Below are 17,167 nucleotides of genomic sequence, written 5' to 3'. Positions count from 1 at the left end.
GGTTTATAATCTTGTTCAGATTAGCATTACAAATAAGAAAATTGAATTATTTGGTAAAAAAATTAAACATTATATATACTTAATATAAAAATATTAATATGATTTAATAGTTTTAATGGAAAAAATTTTAAAATTAAAAATTTCATCCAAGATCTTGTTATTTAAGACAAGCATTTAAATGAAGTGTTATTCATGGAAAAATTTTTGCGAATAATATTTGCATAAAAAAATTGTATTATGGTTAGTCGTATATGTCAAGAGTAGGTTGAATCAGAACTCACTTACTATTGTATTGTCGATGGGTGACTAATATATAAAGTCTTTTGTGGAATATCACTAGAATTCATTGAGTGATGCTCGAGTTTTTGGGCAGTTGTTGAAAAATTTATATTGATGCGGCTAATATGGCAGACCGACGTAATTTGGTTACCATCCAAATTATTTTTTGATGGACTATCTAATTGGAGAGAAATCACTGAATTTTCAGTGATCGTAGTCGTCCGATTCGTATCATTTATAATACTATTAGTATGATGTTTTATGAGATTCATTTCGGAAAACTGGTAGAGTCCGTCGAGGAGTTAATCATTATTCTCGAGAAGTTAATCGTTCTTCTCAAAAATTACGAACTCGATGACTTATTAAATAACACTTTTAACATCATGCTCAAACGATGAGAAAAAAAAAATATTTTAATAGATAAAAGATTTGGATTATTTGAAAATGATTGAAATGGGCATACCGTAAAGAAGGGGAAAAAGTATTTCAGGCAAAAAGATCCTCGGGATTGAAATCTTGAAGATCCCATGCTGAAGAGAAGAGAAGAGAATTGCAATCGTATTCAATAATGAAAACCCGATACGGATGAGCTGAGGCCTGAACCTGATTGACTGAGACGCTGATTCTGTTTGGCTTCTTCTTCTTCTTTTCTCTGAACCTGGAACGTATCTCTGTTCGCTACTGTGTACTGGGGTAGACGAGGATTGCGTTGATTCTTTTTCGTCCTCTTCTTCTCTTCACACCATTCGCATGGTTACTTTCTCCTTTCTGTTACGCCCTTTGTCTTCATCAGGAGAAAAAGAATTCATGTAATCTATTTGATCTCATCTGTTTGATCTCCACCACTGAAAAACAGGACATGCACTCTAAATCCAAGCGAGGCATTGTAAATCTCTATTTTTCTTTCAAGAAGTTCATTCCAGTTTCCTCCCCCAGGAGAATTTTACGCGGAGGCGATTCTTTTCTATTCCAGGTTTTTCATCGTCTTCCTTTCCGCATGTTCTCTCAAACAGCTACTTCTCATGTTTGATCCGAAACCCCATGTTCTCTCAAACAGCTACTTCTCATGTTTGATCCAAAACCCCATTTTTCATTTTCTTCGTGTGATGATTCAAGCTCGATACCTAGGGTTGTTAATTATTATTATTTTCCTTAAACAGTGATAGGATTGGCAGAGATGAATGATTATAATTGTTTGCTGTTCACTTTTTTTTCAAGTTTTATATGATATCTGAGGTCTTGGAAAGCCTAAGAGCAAGCTGGTCAGTAAACTAGTGAGAAATTTGATAGTTTTGGATGCCCATTTCTTAGAGTTGGTTGGTTTGGTTCATCTTCTTTGTTGATGTTCTATTAGAAACTGAATCAGGGTTCTTCTGTAGTTTGATGGTAATGCAGATAGTTGCTTTGAAAGATAGGATTTCTGTTTATATTCCTGCTTTATTTACTTTTCTTGGCAACTTATTTGGACTGCGTTACTAGTGATTCTATTAATAGTTGGTAAATTTAATGCTAATTTTGTTTAGTATGTTTTTGTGCTAGGTTGCTCGTCGCGTACCCATTCAGTTCGGTTGATTTTTGTAGAAGAAAATGGGCAGTTCATTCGATTTACAGATTTTTGAGGATAGGTTAACCAAGCTCAATCATTCACAGCAAAGCATTGAGAGTATCCTTATATATGTCATATATTCTGATGTTTTTATGTTAGATTTTCAGTTTACTCCTTGTCGATTAGTTCTAAGAATAATTTTTAATTTAGTTTTTGCTAAAAGGAAAAATCCTTGTCGACTAAATTGACGTATCTTGATAAAATTTACCACATAATCACGATATTAATCATATGGATTAACTAGTATGGCTTGTTCAGATGATGGTAGAACTTAGAAGTATGTTTTCATATTCTTGTTGCCATATAGGTTCCATGAATTGCAAATGTTTCTCAATTGGTATCCTTAATGAGGTGAAGCTTTGTCACATTGGTGCATTTTCCATATGAGTAAGGCAAAGCAGGTCATAGAAACATGGGATAAAAAATTCCATTCTTCCCGACGGGAGCAACGGTTGCCATTCCTCTATCTGGCCAATGATATTCTGCAAAATAGCAGGCGGAAGGGATTAGAGTTTGCTTCCGAGTTTAGGAAAGTTCTCCCAGGTGCACTTCGTGATGTAATGAAGAATGGTGATGAGTCTGGAAGAAATGCTGTTTTACGGCTGGTACTTTTCTTTCAAATCTTTTTTGCATTTGTTTTGCAGTCTTGTTATGGGTCATTTGATTGATAAAGCTTTTTCCATGATTTTGTCTAATAAGGCCTTACCAATGGTGTCTATTTATGTTTGTGGTTCACAAAAACATAACAAGCTAGTTCTTACATTATCTCCTTTCTTTAAAGCGTCTTTGCCATTCCAAAGAAAATATAATTTAGCAAGTGTAGCTTACCTTTGCAAGGAATATCCTCCTAGCAAAATGTAGGTAATGGTCTAGTGCTTGCAAGTATTATATCATGTTATAATGTGGTTTTTTAATTAAGATTCTTCCTAGTCATTGTTGGTCTTTCCTGTTAAGCATATTATATGAATGTCAATTGAAACAAAAGTTATGGTAATGAGGCGGACATTAGCCAATACATTCACCCCAACCCTTTCCCAGATAAGGATTTTGTAACCCTCATCACCCTCACAACCACCAGGGATGCAAAATTCGTTTATATCAAAATCAAACTACTGTGGTTTATTAATGTATTGGAAATTAACTTCTTTCATAATTTGATGACCTTCCCCCCTTTTCTCAGGAATTGTAACATTTTTTTATGCCTAATAGTTCTCATGCTTCTTTTTATGTGCAGATTGGCATTTGGGAAGAAAGGAAGGTCTTTGTCTCCAAAGGACAAAGTCTTAAGGAAGAACTTTTGGGAAGACAACCAGACAATAGTAACAGAAATTTGATAAGTTCATCGTTCAAACTGGTTTGTGGATTTAACTATGGTGAATGATTATTTATGTAACAGATCATTGTTCAAGGCTTAGTTCAATTATTCTTGTTAACAGAAGCCTACCACTAGAAATGGCTTGGAGAAGATTGTATCAGGTTATGAAGCCGTTTATAGAGGACCAATAGATGAAGATGGTTTATTGAGGAAATGCAGCAAAGCTATTAGCTGTATGGAGAAAGTAAATAAAAAGATTAGGGTTGAGACTGATTCAGGTTTGCCTTTATTGTTTCATTTACATATAGGTTTTTAGAATGGCAAACCTAACTGTCCAGTCATATTTTTATGGTTTTCGCAAGTTTCCAGTTCATATGCACCTTTTATTTAATTTTATTGCATGTTGCTGCTAAAAATGTTAGCATGCCCAATCATTTTTGTTGTATGATGAACAGAAAAACTGAATGGATCTAGCATCGATAAGGAGTTTGAAGTACATCATGCTGTACTAAGAGATTGTATTGAACAGCTCACAGAAGTTGAATCATCAAGAGCAGATCTCATGTCTAGCCTGAGGGAAGCTCTTCAGGAGCAGGTTGGTTGGCGAAGCCTACATTTGTTCTCAAACTGTTTACATATTTTCTTTTGTTTTTTAATAGTTTGATCCATCTTTTGGTTTAGGAATTGAAGATCGAGCAAGTTCGCCGCCAAATTAAGGTAACTTGCATTGCGTTTATTGCATGTCAACAGTTTGCGAAATTTAAAGGCTTTGGGTTGAGGTTTGTTTGAATAGGACTTGTCATTTGAACATTATTTAGATCAACTTTATTATTGAAAAAGGTGCTGACAACTCGATCTTAGGTCCATCTTCTAATTTTGCTTTTATCTGCAGCAGAAATAAGTCTCATTCAAAACTCTTTATTCTCTTTTTCTAATTGAAATTTTCAGGTTGCTCGTTCCCTATCAGAACAAACAGATGTCATGAAGCATAATATCATCAATGCACAAACAGCTATGCCACCGCCCCCACCTTCATCTCCTCCTCCGGTGCAACCATCGCCGCCTCCATCACCCCCACCACCACCACCCATGCATTCTTATCCAGTTCCCCATTTGATGCAGACTGCCGCTCCAGTCAATTTCTCATATTTCTATGGCCAAGTCCAACCCTCCTCCCTCCAGCCACCCAACTATCCAATAAGCCATGGCGCTCATCAAGTAGCTAACGCTGCTGCAGTTTCAAGTTATTCAGACTCTACTACGGTCACCCCTCCACCAAATGTTGTATATCAAGGACCCCAAGTTGGATTTTATGGGCTGCCCGCCAATGGAACCCGTAATTTCTAGGCTGTAGGATGGTTTATTTATAGTTTGATAATTTAGAGGGGGAGTTAAAACCTGAAATAGAATTGTGTCCTGTTGTTTTAAACTTTGGATGGAAGAGTCTAGAGTAGTAGTAAATGCTTGTACTATAAATTACATGATAAATTCTATAAAAGAATATATATTTACTCATTTCTGGTTTTGGTCCTCTAGTCTAGAGTAGAAAAAGGTAGTCAATATAGAAGAAGAAGAATACAGTAAATAGAACGTCAGCTCTCTTTTACTTTACCGGGAAGATCGACAAACAGACAGACAGGAACTACTGTTAGCATGAAATGAGGTCATCAGATCAAATAACTATGAACCAAAACAGTATATATTAATTAATAATATATATCACTTTTTTCTGCATCAATCAATAATATTCATGCCATTGCCAACGGTTACAGTCGCAGCATACCTTTTCTCATGATCGATGCATGCTTTTTCCTTTAATCAATTCACTAGCAGATGCAGATTGCAGGGCCAGAAGTTGAAGTCCTTATATACTTGGGGAACTTCTTCCTTCCTTCCATTCATTTGTACCAATACAATGGAAATGCAATACCAAGCAGAGTCCACCAGTACCTGGGTAGTACTCGATTCTGCAGCAGCTCTGGACAGGATACAAAGTCTTGCGTCGGAAAATGCTGTCGTCATATTCAGCCTCAGCACGTGCTGCATGTGTCACGCCGTCAAGAGACTCTTCACCAGCATGGGTGTTCATCCCACAGTTCACCACCTCGATGATCACTCAATTGCAGGAAAACAGATGGAGATGGCGCTCGGTGGCCCCTCAGCCGTCCCGGTTGTCTTCGTCGGAGGCAAGCTGCTCGGTCCCATGGACCATGTTATGGCCTCACATATCAACGGCTCACTCCTGCCGCTTCTTAAGGCTGCCGGTGCCCTCTGGCTCTAGATCATCTAGATCTATGCTACTTAGTAGTTATATATTAGTATGTTAGTAGTATGGTGGGAAGAGGAGCTAGCTCCATTTTTGAAATACAACATCACTATGTCTCCTTCGGCTTTGGATTGTGTTTTTTCAAATAATTTCAAAAAATTCATAATCGTTTCATCTCTCTAACGTCAACCCAAATAATAACATTTATTTCATTTTAAAAATAATAATTTTCCATAAATATTAATAACTTTTAAATATTTTTACTATAAAAATCAAGCTGTGATTTGTGAATTTATTGGAAAATAAGCAGCAGTGCTCTTTGTATGCAATTTATGGAGAAAGTTGTTGGTAAGTGGCTTAGCTTCTAAAGTTTGATTAAAAGAATATACTTTAATTAGTACCATAATTAAAGTAGGGAAAAAGAAGAGACGGAAAGGAAGGACAAGAATATATATATTCAATCTTTTCTTTTGGTTTAACAAAATAAAATAAAACAAAAGTGGATTTTTTTTAATAATAATTTTAGGTATTCTAATTATGTAAAATTAATAAAATTACAGTTTAGAATATTATCTAATTTAAATTAAGAAAAAAATATCTGACATTTTCTAATTCAGACTTGTATCCAACTCTAGATGACCACCTAGTTAACTAGAAAACAGTTTCGGGTTCGAGCTCGCCTCATTTAGCATATATTCATATTCGGGCTCGAACTTTAATATTAGAGCTTAAGCTCGACTCGTATGTATTTAGTTGAGTTCACGAGTTGCTCAAGCTCGGCTTGTTTAGAACTCGTTAACGATCTAGAAGAAGGATTGTTTAAAACCTCGTTTAATATTAGTGAGCCCATAATCAAGCTTTTAAACGAATATTTTCACGAGTCTCTAAATGAACATGTTTGCGAGCTAACGAGCCGAATATCTAAAAGCTCTAACCTCTTACTCGTTTAACTTTTTAAACTTTTACCGAGCCAAGATTCGAATAGCTAGCGAGAAGTTCTGTTCATTTACATCACTAAGCACAAACTAGGGTCATTGTCCCCGCTTATTTATTAACAAAAAAAATTCTACAAATGAATATTCCAAAACTACATATCTATTCAGAATCTGGAATAGTAACATTTTTAATATAAAGAAGAAGAGAAAAGCAAGATCACCATCTTTGAATATTTAGAGAAGGTGCCAGAACAGAAGCATGCATTGCCGCGTAAGCTTTAATGCTTTTGTGTGTGCAAAAAAGCAGAGGATAGAAAAGCAGCCATTCTTATTTGGACAACCAATTATTTGAAATCAGAGCTTATATAACTTATTCAAATCTCAACCAAATTTGTGTTTCTTTAGACCCCACCTACCACTATCACTCACTCTATCCTTTCCTCTCCTATTAAGTCTCTGTCTTCTCTTCCTCTCCAAGTTTTCTTGCCTAATAATAATAATTCCTTCTCTACTTATTAAGTAACAGAGAAAGAAACAGACCTCGAAATTATTTGAATCATGAACACAGATTGGGGTCCGGCGGTTGTGGCGGTTGTTCTGTTCATACTCTTGTCACCGGGGCTGCTGTTTCAGTTACCAGCAAGGACGAGGGTGGTGGAGTTTGGAAACATGTTCACAAGTGGAATTTCTATTCTAGTTCATGCAGTTATCTATTTCTGTGTTTACACTATTCTTGTAGTTGCCATTGGCATTCACATTCGTCCTACTTCTACTTCTACTTAATGAATCAATCAATCAATCAATGTATTTCTCTCTTTTAACCCTGTTATCATCAATCTTTACTCTTATCCGAAAACAATTGCTAAAAGTAAATGGTGTGTGATATTCTACAACTCCAATTGCACACTGTTACACCATTTTGACAGTAGATAAGAGTTTTTATACTTGGATCTTTATCATTTCAACAATACCTTTTGGATATCCTCCTCTGACAAAACCGACGACCCATCTTCAAAGTTGCCCATCTCCATCTGCTCACGCAACTGCATTCCGACAATATGAAGATCATCAATCCACAATGAATGAATGATTTTTTATTTTTTATTTTGGCCCAGTCTGTCCATACCTTGTCCAGTATAGCTGATTGATCATCATGAGGAAATTTGCGCATGTACTTTAGCATCTCAAGTTCCTGCAATCAGGTTTTAAAATCAACTTTATAAATTCTATATCCACATTCAACACAAAATCATACAAGTTCCTACCCGTCCATGTAACTTGTGTTGCATTTCCATTTTCTTACTAAAATTCTCAGGTCCGAGCTCAGCTTCATCACAAGCCAATTCTTCCCTATTATTAATGTACATCAAGCACCATTATTAGCAATTACTTGCGAGCAATAACTAAAGCAGTAAGAGTTTTTGTCTAAAGAGAGAAAGATGACCTGAAAACAAAGCCATAAAATCGAATCATCAAATCCTGGTCATTTTCATAAACCATGTTTACTTTTCCCAAGCAAGCTAACCCAAATCTTGGATCTGTAGACACATCAGTCCCATTAAGGAACATTAATATTACTTTAATTTTTACCAATTTGATTTGTATGTCCCTGTGACTCGCAAATATAGATTGAAAGGAACATAATTTAATGCTCAGAAACAAGACGCGTGAAAAGAAATCGATGATAAATGATGTATAGATACATCAAGTTAGACAAAACTCACCAATCCCCATTTCCACAAATATTTCCTCCTGTATTGCAGTGGTGACAGCAACTGCTTCCTACATACCATCCCAAATATAGATTTTGACTACATACTAGTAAGGATTTACAAACTAGGTCCACAAGAACTCAATAGAACCATTCTTCAAAATGAAAAGAAATAGCATCTTAAGCAAAGAAAATATCCTCAAGTAACTACTCCATGTAGAGATTGCTTCAATTCATTCATACTGCACTGCGAAAAATTCAAAGAGTGTAATAGCAAAAACATGCTAATGAGAAGGTAAACATGGATATGAATACTTTAGAAAAATCAATAATGCTGTGTAATAATAGAGTTGCCAGTAGGGTATTCACGATAATCATAATCAGCGCCATGACTTGGAGCAAAGGTCAAGAAGAAGAATAGCTTCAAATCAAACTAAATAGAGGGAAAAAGTAAAAGGCGATTAGGGAGAACCTGATTGTCGTTGTTCACTGCACCTGCAATCCGTGTTTTCACATCTGGAATGAAGAGAAAAATGAGTTTGTTAAAGAGAAACGAAGTAAATCAGGAAAAAAGACAAGGAGTGGAAGTAAACCAGGTTGAGAGGTGAGAAAAGCAAATCGATCGAAGAGATGAAGCAGCTGGTCTCTTGAAAGCATGCCGGAGTTCTGGTACTCTAATCGTGAACCTGACATTTCGATCGATTTACCGATTCTCTCAACTTCTTTTCCTGATTTGAATTGCTTTCAGACTCTGGATAATTACGCGTATCGTATGGACAATGAAGACGACGACGACATATCAATTGAGTCCTCAAACTATTCGTTAAATTTAAATACCACCCTTCAATTTTTTACTTTTATAAATCTCAACTATGAAACCATTTAAACAAAATGTATCTTAATTTAGATAAATTCATTTTATTTAATTTTTGTATAACATCGAAATCATTTATGAACTCGTAAAATACATCATTTATGAACGCGTAAAATACAGACTTTCTTACTTTCAAGAATGTGATGTAACTAGATCCAAATGCGTTAAATTTCTGAATCTGTCAAATGATTCTAAGAGTGTTAAGAAATGGGTCATCGTAGCATATTCATTCAAATATGTAAAAATAGGGAAAAACAAAGTTCAAAGTAATAATAATGTACCCAATATTTCAAAAGATAAAGAAAGGACAAAGAGGATGATGGCATATTACATAAGAAAAACTTGTATATGTGTATGCAGAATCATTGCCCCAAGAAAAAGTTCTGAGAATCCCACAAGCATTTTGCAAAAACATCAACTTATCGCGGCTGTGGTGGTGTAGGAGGAACGTGAGATTTCGCAAACCCAACCCATGCAACAATCCCGACAGCAAGGATTATCCATCCAAATACATCATACTTCAGATCGTTGTTCTTCTTTGTCTTTGAAGTCTGCACCATAAATTGTAAAATGTTGAAACAAGGAAAACATTGCACCAAAAACAAGAGACTACCTTAAAAACTTTTACACAAACCAATCCTCAGAACCAAAATTATTTGTATGGGATTCAGTTGTTCTATCAACATTTGAGAAACAAACAATTATCGCCACAAGCAGATTTTATTTAAGAGCATCAACATCATAATAGATAGTAGATTAGTAATCCATACTTACTAGAAAGCTAATCCTTCTGAACCCAAGCAAATGAACTAATTTACAGTTAATGCATGCCAAGAAAAATGTAATCTTTTTGGAAAATAGAACAAAATTCGTTAGTGACAGTCACCTTGGATGTTGAGGATGTGGAAGGTTCACTTGGGGCAGCCTGCTGATTAAAACCTTGCTTGTGAAGCTCCTGGTGTAACTCAGGTGCCTAAGAGGAAAACATAGATGATTCTATCAATCTCTAGAAACAAAGAGACACACAAACCAGACTTTACCCAGATAGCAGCAGAACTATGCAATGTCAATAACATGTTTAAAACATTTCATGGCTCCTAACTAGAAAAAGTAAAAGGGTTTGCGGATAATAAATCAGTGCAACAAGAACAATCATCTAAAGATACAATCAATACCAAAATTAGGGCAATGCTAGAGAAGCATTGCTCAGTGCTCTTTTTTTCAGATATATCAAAGCCAATAAATGCTATATGATGAACTCAAAGAATTAGTTTGATGAGAAATGAATAGAAATCATTGGGAGCTGGTTAATCTAATCTTGGGGAATCTTTGTTTTCTACATCATCATCAAAAGGAAGTTTGAATCTGAGAATCATTCACTAACAAAAGAATCAACTTTCTTGCAACTCATCAATAATGTGACAAAATGTTGTTAACGAAAGGCCATCCATACAGAGCTCAAAATGGAACAGCGAGAAAACAAGAACGAAAGAGTATTCTCACCTTGTCAGAAACTTCCAGAGATTTGCGATAAAGATCATTAGCCGGTTCCTAAAACACAGAAAGAACATTCATTGCTTCATATCCACAAAACCAAACATTAATAGTAAATATCTATTAAGAACTTACCAGATCAACAGCTTGCCGAAAGTAGGTATCTGCCTTTGCGAAATAAACCTTGGCCTCTTCTAGATCAGGTGTTAGAAAAGCATGGGAAGTGTGAGCATTCCCCAGGCACCAAAGAGCATCGTGCTTGGACGGATCAACCAGTAAAGCCTCTTCCAGCTTCATGGTAGCATCTGCATTGCCAGCATTATTCCAATTATTTTTTATTTCCAAGAAAGGATTGCAACAACCCTAAGGATCAATGCAAGAAACTGATTCAGAGTAATGTACCTTGAATCATCTTCTTGGCGTCGGGAACAGTCTGAAACTGTGACACCTCGAGCAAAGCTCCTCCCCATCTCGTCAGATTCTTGAAAAAAGTAAGGTAAAAATCAGAATCTACAACTATAAAAGTAGGAGGGGGAAAGAACATACATCGGCATCGAGTGGATTGGCGGCGTAATCAATTTCGGCTGTCTTACGAGCGTGCTCGAAGAAGATGAGGCGATCTAAATCGCTTTGCATGTCCATGTTGACCTGCTTCTTTTCCTTCTAACAAGCTCCCGTCGTCTTCGTCTCCGTCGGAAGCCCTACTCCAGTATTTTAGGGCAACAAGAGGCGGAGAGAAAGAAGGAAACTCACAACTGTTGTTTGACGTAGGTCTTTTATAATTATTATTATTATTAATATCTTCTTTTATTATAAAAAAGAAAATAAATTCTACATTATTACATATCTTCTTATTTAATTAATAATAAAAAAAACATATATTACACATGTATGTTAAAATGTAATTTTATAAATATTTTGTAAGCTAATGTCCATTGTATCATCTTAAATGATTTTATAATATATATATATATAAATAAATAAATAAAATAACATGTATATTATATTACCTAACTAAAATAGTTTCAAAGATAATATACTTTTGTAATATTAAATTTCAAAGGTAAGTAATTTTGTGGTAAACTAAATGTGTATACTATTTAAGGAAAATATTAAGTTTGGACTGTTATTTTCTAAAAAAATTTGTTACTTTTTTTTAAATCCAAATACCTCAAAACTAAAAAGGGTTGAGTTCGACTAGTGAGACCGTAGATAAACTTTAGCGTAGAAAATAATGATTGAGAATGATTTAAAGGCCGATTTAAAAAGTTATTAATTTTTTCTAAAGACTTAAAAGGTTAATATATATTAATAAAATAAATAATATTTTAGTATTTAATTATTAAATTAAATTATGTGATTAACAATACAGTTTTTTTGAATTCTTAATTTGCAAATAGAATGAGATTATTTTCTTTTTTTTAATTGAACAAATCATTAATTTTCAAATATATAATGAAATAATATTCTTTCTAAATAACATGGTCTCGCAAAGTAATAACTAAATTATTGTCAAATTCCTAAAGAATTATTAATAATTAGTCAGCAACTAAGATTGCAAATTAATTTTAATATTTGTTAATGATAGTTAATTAGTTATTAATAAAACTCTTATACAAAGTAGATGTAATTGTTTATAATAAAACAACTTCTATAATACATTTTCTAGTTTACATATTTTTTTTCAAGAATTTAACGAGAATAAAGCCAATAATTTAGTAGTAAAATCGAAAGAGTCTCAACACCTCCTTTGCATAGCTTGTTTACAATCAAAGACATCAATAATAATGTAGAGCACAAACAAACAAACACATAATAAAGGTATTTCATGTCCAACAACACAAATATGCAAACCTTAAAAAAAACATTTGATCTTGTTTGAAAGAGGAAAACATGCTCAAACAAAATTCATAAAATATGAGCTATACTAATCACTAAAAGATCCATCATCACTGTCATTGCGTTCGTGCTCTGTCACAACTTTCTCAACAAGTTGTTGCCTAACTCGACCAAGTACAGCTTCCCTAGATGAATCACTTCCAGTTGTGCCATCATTTAGTACAGGATCAGACTGACAAAGAACCAAAGCAACACCTGATAATACAACAACAACAACAAGAAATTAGGCGATTCTCACATCATATTTCCCAAATGAGATATGACCCAAAAAATTAAAATCTAAGACAAAAGCTTGAGTTTTCAGGACAAAAATAGCATCATTCCCAAAGTAATCTAAAAAGGGTTTGGAATGTTGTCTCAAAATAAATTTCTAGGGGAAAAACTTATGGTACAACTCTTTACAACGGAATAAGAATGGATACCTTCAGCAGTACAGCGTCGTCCAAAACTACGCAAACCGACATAGTTTGCCTTGACTGCTCCATTATTATACACCAAAAGAGTTGGAAGATTTTGATCAGGATAGTTAGGGATGCAGTCAGTAGATATTATCTTGATGAATTTTGTTGATGGGTATCTAGATGCCAGTTCTTCTAGGCATCCCATGAGAACGCCACAATCTTGATATCTATGGGTAATTTCAAAAAGAGTGGACAAATTAAGACGGGTACAGTGAGAAGATTAGAACAAATACAGTTAAGTGACAATTAATTACCCATCCTTGTACAAGTTTACAACAACCCAAACATCTGGTGAAGCTTGAGAAACTTCCCGGACAAAGTCTGAGCCTGAAATGGGAATCACTGATCCATATTTCTGAACTTTCGCCAACTTCCTCATCTCTTCCAATCTTTTCTTACTATTGTACACAACAATCAAAACCACGTTGATTCAACACAAATATTCTATGTCTTCAAAGTCAATTTTTTATAAAGAAAATAAAAATTACATAAGTAAACAAGCAAAAGAAAGAGCTAACCGATAATCTTGAAGGAAGCGATCATCATCAAGATCAGCATCGTCTTCTAGATCTTCAAGCTCTTCTTCAGTTTTTCCATCCATCCAGGATTTGTTTTTGGGCTTGGATTCCTCATCCTCAGTTGGCACAAAAGCAGGGGGCTTGAATGTTGGAGGCTTAGCAGGAAGGTTTCCATGCTTCCTTTGAAGGTCATCCCACTCTGTTGTTGCTCCTTCCAAGTCTTTGTATATAAAATGGTAATCTCCCATCTTTCTCTTTCAATAAAACCAAGTTAGTTTAGCTTTTTAGTCTAGTTAGCCGTCTTCTAAACACAAATCTTTAAACTATATCCTCCCATTAAGAGCGAGTGGGACTAAAAGGGAAAAAAACAGTGTTCTAAATGGCAGTCGAGGCGGCCGCCTAGACGGTAGGCGGTCCAACACCGCTCCTCCTATACATGAGGCAGTCAGATTATTTAATTATTTATTACTTTTAATTAATTAATTACTAATATTAATATATATATATATATATATATTTAATAAAAAAATTCTTTATCTTCCACTATTTATTTAAATTTTGAGACGACTCTTTACATTCAAATTCATTTATCTTCTTTTTTTCCATTTCTTATCTCATTCACCTCATCTGGCATGATCATCTACATCTTCTTTGATCATCTACCTATTTTTCAACTTGTTACCTCTTCTTTAGCTCTTCTATCTCTTCTTGAATACATTAGCCTATTACGTTAGTTGAATATATGTGCAGTATACTTGTTTAGATACATCAGATGAGGAACATGAGAATATGTTGATTTTGAGTCCGATGATGAGAGAATTATGAATGTAGCTGATGGTGCATACATAGATGATTTAGAAGATTAATTATGCTTACATACTTATTTTTGTTAAATGTTACTACGTTAGAGAATATTAATTTATCTTTTTGGTAAAATGATAATTATAGAACATCTTTATTATATTTATATTCAACCGCTTAGGCACCCGAGGCAGTAGGCAGTCACTTACCGCACCGCCACCGCCTACCGCCGTTTAGAACACTGGAAAAAAGAATAAAAAAAACTATCGCATTCTGTTTTATTAAAGAGTATGAGAAGAATATAGGATGGTTCAACTTCTCCTTGTTTGTTAAGAGAAACAGATGAGAGTATATAATCTCTTGAACACCAGACCTGAACGTTATTCATAACAATTCAACCATCAAGTCATGTTGAATTGATAAGACTAAGTATTGCAAAGCAAATGGAGACAAATGCAAATTTTAAGTTTGGAATTGAAAACCTTGGCTTCAATTAATTATCCTCAGTCTCCCTCTCCTTCATTCTCAAGGGAAAAAATAAGGCAAGGTAAAGACTGGATTTTTGTTTTCATTTGAAATGTTAAAATTTGTAACAACCATCAAGTAGCGATGAATTTGTAATAAAACTAAGTATTGCAAAGGAAATGAAAGACAAATACAAAAGTTAAACTTTTGTATGATAAAACTGTTCTTCTCTTAAGCTCTCTTCATTTGAGGTAAACAGCACAATTATACAACAACAGGTAATTAGAATCATTTGAATTCAAAACCAGTAGCAAACAAGTCATAGCAAGACACACGTAGGGGGGTTGAATAAACACAAAATTGGTTTTGAATTTGCAATAATAAAGTAGGGTCCTTTAAGTAATACAGTCAGAAGAGGTTGCAGATAGACAGGATTTAAGCTGTATTTCTAAACCTAGCTGAAAATATTGCAGCAAGTATGCATAATTTGAATTACTTCGAAGAGGCATACTCATTACCATCACCATCACCATCACCAATTAATTGTCAGAGCTCCAGTTTCTATGATTGGTATAACTTATAGGGTTTGATCCTGATGTCAAGAGGTTGGTTTGTTGGATAATCCTTTCTGTAATTTTATTTATATTGTTCTTAATTTCTTTCTTTCTTCTTCCTTATTCCTTTCACTTACAGTATGTTTAGGCAATTCATTGTTCTTGCATAAACTGAACAGATATGCATATATCATGAATCCAAAACATAATTTAATCGACACAGTAAAGCAGAAGTAAAGAAAAGAAGGGTTACCTCCGGATTATTTGCCCAGAAATTTCAGATCTGAAGGTTTTCAATTACCGCGTAATAGGGTTGGAGCCGTATCTGGAACTCCGATCAGGAATCCTTCTCTCTCTGAGTTCTCTCTTTCTCTCTATATATACGTGATTTCGTTCAAGATCAAGAAAAGGAGACGAATTTGATAAATCTTTAAAATTTATATTTGCCACCAAACTTTTCACTTTATGGCCGTTTTTAACTTAAACTTAATTTATAACATATATTTTCACTGAACTTTATCAATTTGCTCATATCAGCCCTTTTTTTCCTTCTTTTTTTTAAGATGGTCATGGTCTAAATAAGAGAATATTGAAATTATTTGATTCAAATTAAATTAATGATGGATACATAAACAAATAAAAGGAAGTATTATATTATAATAATGAAAGTACAAACATGGCAATAGTATAAATAATGTTTTGTTTAGTGACAAAACTTATTAATAGATGAAACGGAGAAAAATCAAAAGAAGCCCACAAAAATACAAACAGGATTGCAATGAAATTAGTAGAAGAAATTAAGTAAGGAAACAAATAAGGCGGAAAATAGCATTGCATGAGGGGAAATTTCGGACGATGCAGACGGTGGTGTGTGGACATGGGTTGGAGCTGGAGCCGGAGCTGGAGTTGGAGAGTGGACATGACCTTCGTGAGTCGACGAAACTTGAGAGAAAACTATCATTATCACAACAAACACGGTCAATATGTCCGAAGAGCAAGATCTCCTTCCAATAGCCATAGTAATATGGAAATGGTTTGGTGGAAATTAATGAATAAACTCTATTTGATGAGAGCACTATTGAATGCTTTCATTTTGTTATAGCTAATTTGGTTTATATAGTAAATGAAATTGAGCTAGTTGACAATTTGAAAGGAATGTCAACTCCTTAACTCTAAGATCAATTTATTTTAAAATTAATCTATAATTATAATTGAAAGTTGATTTGAGCAGAGCATAAATCATGTTGTTTCTCTAATTGCTCAATTGTATATAAATTGAACTGGCAAATCATTCATATATTTTTTTTTTCATTTTCTTGTGAAACTTTCAAAATAATAACATTTGCCTGCTTCCTGGAAATCTTAAGGGCTTGTTTGATAGGGGATCATTAGAATTAATTATTTATAAAAAAAAAAAATAATAATAATGACAGAATGATTTTAAGAAAGTATGAATTTTAATATATAATTATAAGATAAAAACAATAATTTAAAATTGAGAATATTTTAATTAATAAATTAAATAATATGATAGATAAGATTAAAAATAAAATAATATTTTTTTTTGTCTTAATTATTCAAATAACCAAAACTTATTGAGTTTGAGAAAATAAGTTTTCTTTTATAAGAAGACTTAGAAAGGGTAAATAAATAATGATTTTTTAAAAATGAAATATAAAATATTTTAATACTTTAGACCTTTCAAACTGCTGGCTTTTTCTTTAGAGCTAGTTATTAGTTTTCGACATTGCCAATGAACATCTAGCCATTACTAAACAAATATAAATATATTGACTTAGAATGATAACCATTCATCAATGTGAGTGAGTTTATAATTTGAGTTTTTTCAAATAAACAAAAAATTGCATAATATACATTCTTTTCCTTAGGAGTTAAAATAATAAATATTTTTAAATATTATTTTAATGTAAAAAGTTATGATAACACCTCGTAAGTAGGACTTTTATTTTCATTTGAGGTATTCTAAGT

General features: G+C 33.8%; 6 protein-coding genes across 7 annotated transcripts; 3 read left to right on the top strand and 3 right to left on the bottom strand.

Moving 5' to 3' along the window:
• Positions 1–750: 750 nt before the first annotated feature.
• Positions 751–4,828, top strand: LOC124913778 (regulation of nuclear pre-mRNA domain-containing protein 1A-like). Its single transcript, XM_047454193.1, has 9 exons — positions 751–1,032; positions 1,136–1,252; positions 1,819–1,942; positions 2,243–2,490; positions 3,120–3,239; positions 3,322–3,478; positions 3,656–3,795; positions 3,882–3,917; positions 4,149–4,828. Exons 3-9 carry the CDS (start codon positions 1,867–1,869, stop codon positions 4,545–4,547), a joined length of 1,176 nt encoding a protein of 391 aa, XP_047310149.1. The 5' UTR covers positions 751–1,032; positions 1,136–1,252; positions 1,819–1,866; the 3' UTR covers positions 4,548–4,828.
• A 279-nt stretch (positions 4,829–5,107) lies between these two features.
• On the top strand, positions 5,108–5,585 carry LOC124913779 (glutaredoxin-C3-like). Its single transcript, XM_047454195.1, has one exon. It carries the CDS (start codon positions 5,116–5,118, stop codon positions 5,479–5,481), a length of 366 nt encoding a protein of 121 aa, XP_047310151.1. The 5' UTR covers positions 5,108–5,115; the 3' UTR covers positions 5,482–5,585.
• Positions 5,586–6,814: 1,229 nt separating this feature from the next.
• Positions 6,815–7,222, top strand: LOC124914738. Its single transcript, XM_047455340.1, has one exon. It carries the CDS (start codon positions 6,960–6,962, stop codon positions 7,182–7,184), a length of 225 nt encoding a protein of 74 aa, XP_047311296.1. The 5' UTR covers positions 6,815–6,959; the 3' UTR covers positions 7,185–7,222.
• LOC124914737 lies at positions 7,191–8,873 on the bottom strand. Its single transcript, XM_047455339.1, has 7 exons — positions 8,706–8,873; positions 8,585–8,628; positions 8,126–8,183; positions 7,846–7,939; positions 7,667–7,751; positions 7,528–7,593; positions 7,191–7,444 (listed from the first exon to the last, which is right to left on the bottom strand). Exons 1-7 carry the CDS (start codon positions 8,803–8,805, stop codon positions 7,358–7,360), a joined length of 534 nt encoding a protein of 177 aa, XP_047311295.1. The 5' UTR covers positions 8,806–8,873; the 3' UTR covers positions 7,191–7,357.
• Positions 8,874–9,191: 318 nt separating this feature from the next.
• LOC124914891 (mitochondrial import receptor subunit TOM20-like) lies at positions 9,192–11,222 on the bottom strand. Its single transcript, XM_047455514.1, has 6 exons — positions 11,027–11,222; positions 10,883–10,961; positions 10,616–10,785; positions 10,490–10,537; positions 9,873–9,959; positions 9,192–9,537 (listed from the first exon to the last, which is right to left on the bottom strand). The coding sequence occupies exons 1-6, from the start codon at positions 11,120–11,122 to the stop codon at positions 9,406–9,408; spliced, it is 612 nt and encodes a 203-aa protein (XP_047311470.1). The 5' UTR covers positions 11,123–11,222; the 3' UTR covers positions 9,192–9,405.
• Positions 11,223–12,184: 962 nt separating this feature from the next.
• LOC124916477 (phosducin-like protein 3) lies at positions 12,185–15,572 on the bottom strand. Of its 2 annotated transcripts, none has more exons than XM_047457192.1 (5): positions 15,432–15,572; positions 13,359–13,612; positions 13,095–13,238; positions 12,802–13,007; positions 12,185–12,574 (listed from the first exon to the last, which is right to left on the bottom strand). In XM_047457192.1, exons 2-5 carry the CDS (start codon positions 13,604–13,606, stop codon positions 12,408–12,410), a joined length of 765 nt encoding a protein of 254 aa, XP_047313148.1. In that variant the 5' UTR covers positions 13,607–13,612; positions 15,432–15,572; the 3' UTR covers positions 12,185–12,407. The 2 variants fall into 2 exon arrangements, with proteins under 2 accessions (XP_047313148.1, XP_047313149.1); XM_047457193.1 differs by having other exon boundaries at positions 13,359–13,606.
• Between the last annotated feature and the right edge of the window lie 1,595 nt (positions 15,573–17,167).

Source organism: Impatiens glandulifera, chromosome 9 (assembly GCF_907164915.1).
Source record: "Impatiens glandulifera chromosome 9, dImpGla2.1, whole genome shotgun sequence".
NCBI lineage: Eukaryota > Viridiplantae > Streptophyta > Magnoliopsida > Ericales > Balsaminaceae > Impatiens > Impatiens glandulifera.
The sequence above is the reverse complement of the archived record's forward strand: the minus strand, read 5'-3'. Positions and strand labels throughout refer to the sequence as shown.

What these genes read in the sequence shown, in the direction of transcription:
- LOC124913778 (XM_047454193.1), top strand. Translation starts at nt 1,867, where the DNA reads ATGGGCAGTTCATTCGATTTACAGATTTTTGAGGATAGGTTAACCAAG. An exon ending in TTCACAGCAAAGCATTGAGA is followed by an intron (nt 1,943 to 2,242) that starts GTATCCTTATAT and finishes AATGAGGTGAAG; the next exon opens with CTTTGTCACATTGGTGCATT. An exon ending in TAAGTTCATCGTTCAAACTG is followed by an intron (nt 3,240 to 3,321) that starts GTTTGTGGATTT and finishes TCTTGTTAACAG; the next exon opens with AAGCCTACCACTAGAAATGG.
- LOC124913779 (XM_047454195.1), top strand. Translation starts at nt 5,116, where the DNA reads ATGGAAATGCAATACCAAGCAGAGTCCACCAGTACCTGGGTAGTACTC.
- LOC124914738 (XM_047455340.1), top strand. Translation starts at nt 6,960, where the DNA reads ATGAACACAGATTGGGGTCCGGCGGTTGTGGCGGTTGTTCTGTTCATA.
- LOC124914737 (XM_047455339.1), bottom strand. Translation starts at nt 8,805, where the DNA reads ATGTCAGGTTCACGATTAGAGTACCAGAACTCCGGCATGCTTTCAAGA. An exon ending in TTTTCTCACCTCTCAACCTG is followed by an intron (nt 8,629 to 8,705) that starts GTTTACTTCCAC and finishes TCTTCATTCCAG; the next exon opens with ATGTGAAAACACGGATTGCA. An exon ending in ATTTGTGGAAATGGGGATTG is followed by an intron (nt 7,940 to 8,125) that starts GTGAGTTTTGTC and finishes ATGTGTCTACAG; the next exon opens with ATCCAAGATTTGGGTTAGCT.
- LOC124914891 (XM_047455514.1), bottom strand. Translation starts at nt 11,122, where the DNA reads ATGGACATGCAAAGCGATTTAGATCGCCTCATCTTCTTCGAGCACGCT. An exon ending in TTCGGCAAGCTGTTGATCTG is followed by an intron (nt 10,538 to 10,615) that starts GTAAGTTCTTAA and finishes TCTGTGTTTTAG; the next exon opens with GAACCGGCTAATGATCTTTA. An exon ending in CCACATCCTCAACATCCAAG is followed by an intron (nt 9,538 to 9,872) that starts GTGACTGTCACT and finishes TTTATGGTGCAG; the next exon opens with ACTTCAAAGACAAAGAAGAA.
- LOC124916477 (XM_047457192.1), bottom strand. Translation starts at nt 13,606, where the DNA reads ATGGGAGATTACCATTTTATATACAAAGACTTGGAAGGAGCAACAACA. An exon ending in GTAAACTTGTACAAGGATGG is followed by an intron (nt 13,008 to 13,094) that starts GTAATTAATTGT and finishes AATTACCCATAG; the next exon opens with ATATCAAGATTGTGGCGTTC. An exon ending in ACGACGCTGTACTGCTGAAG is followed by an intron (nt 12,575 to 12,801) that starts GTATCCATTCTT and finishes TTGTATTATCAG; the next exon opens with GTGTTGCTTTGGTTCTTTGT.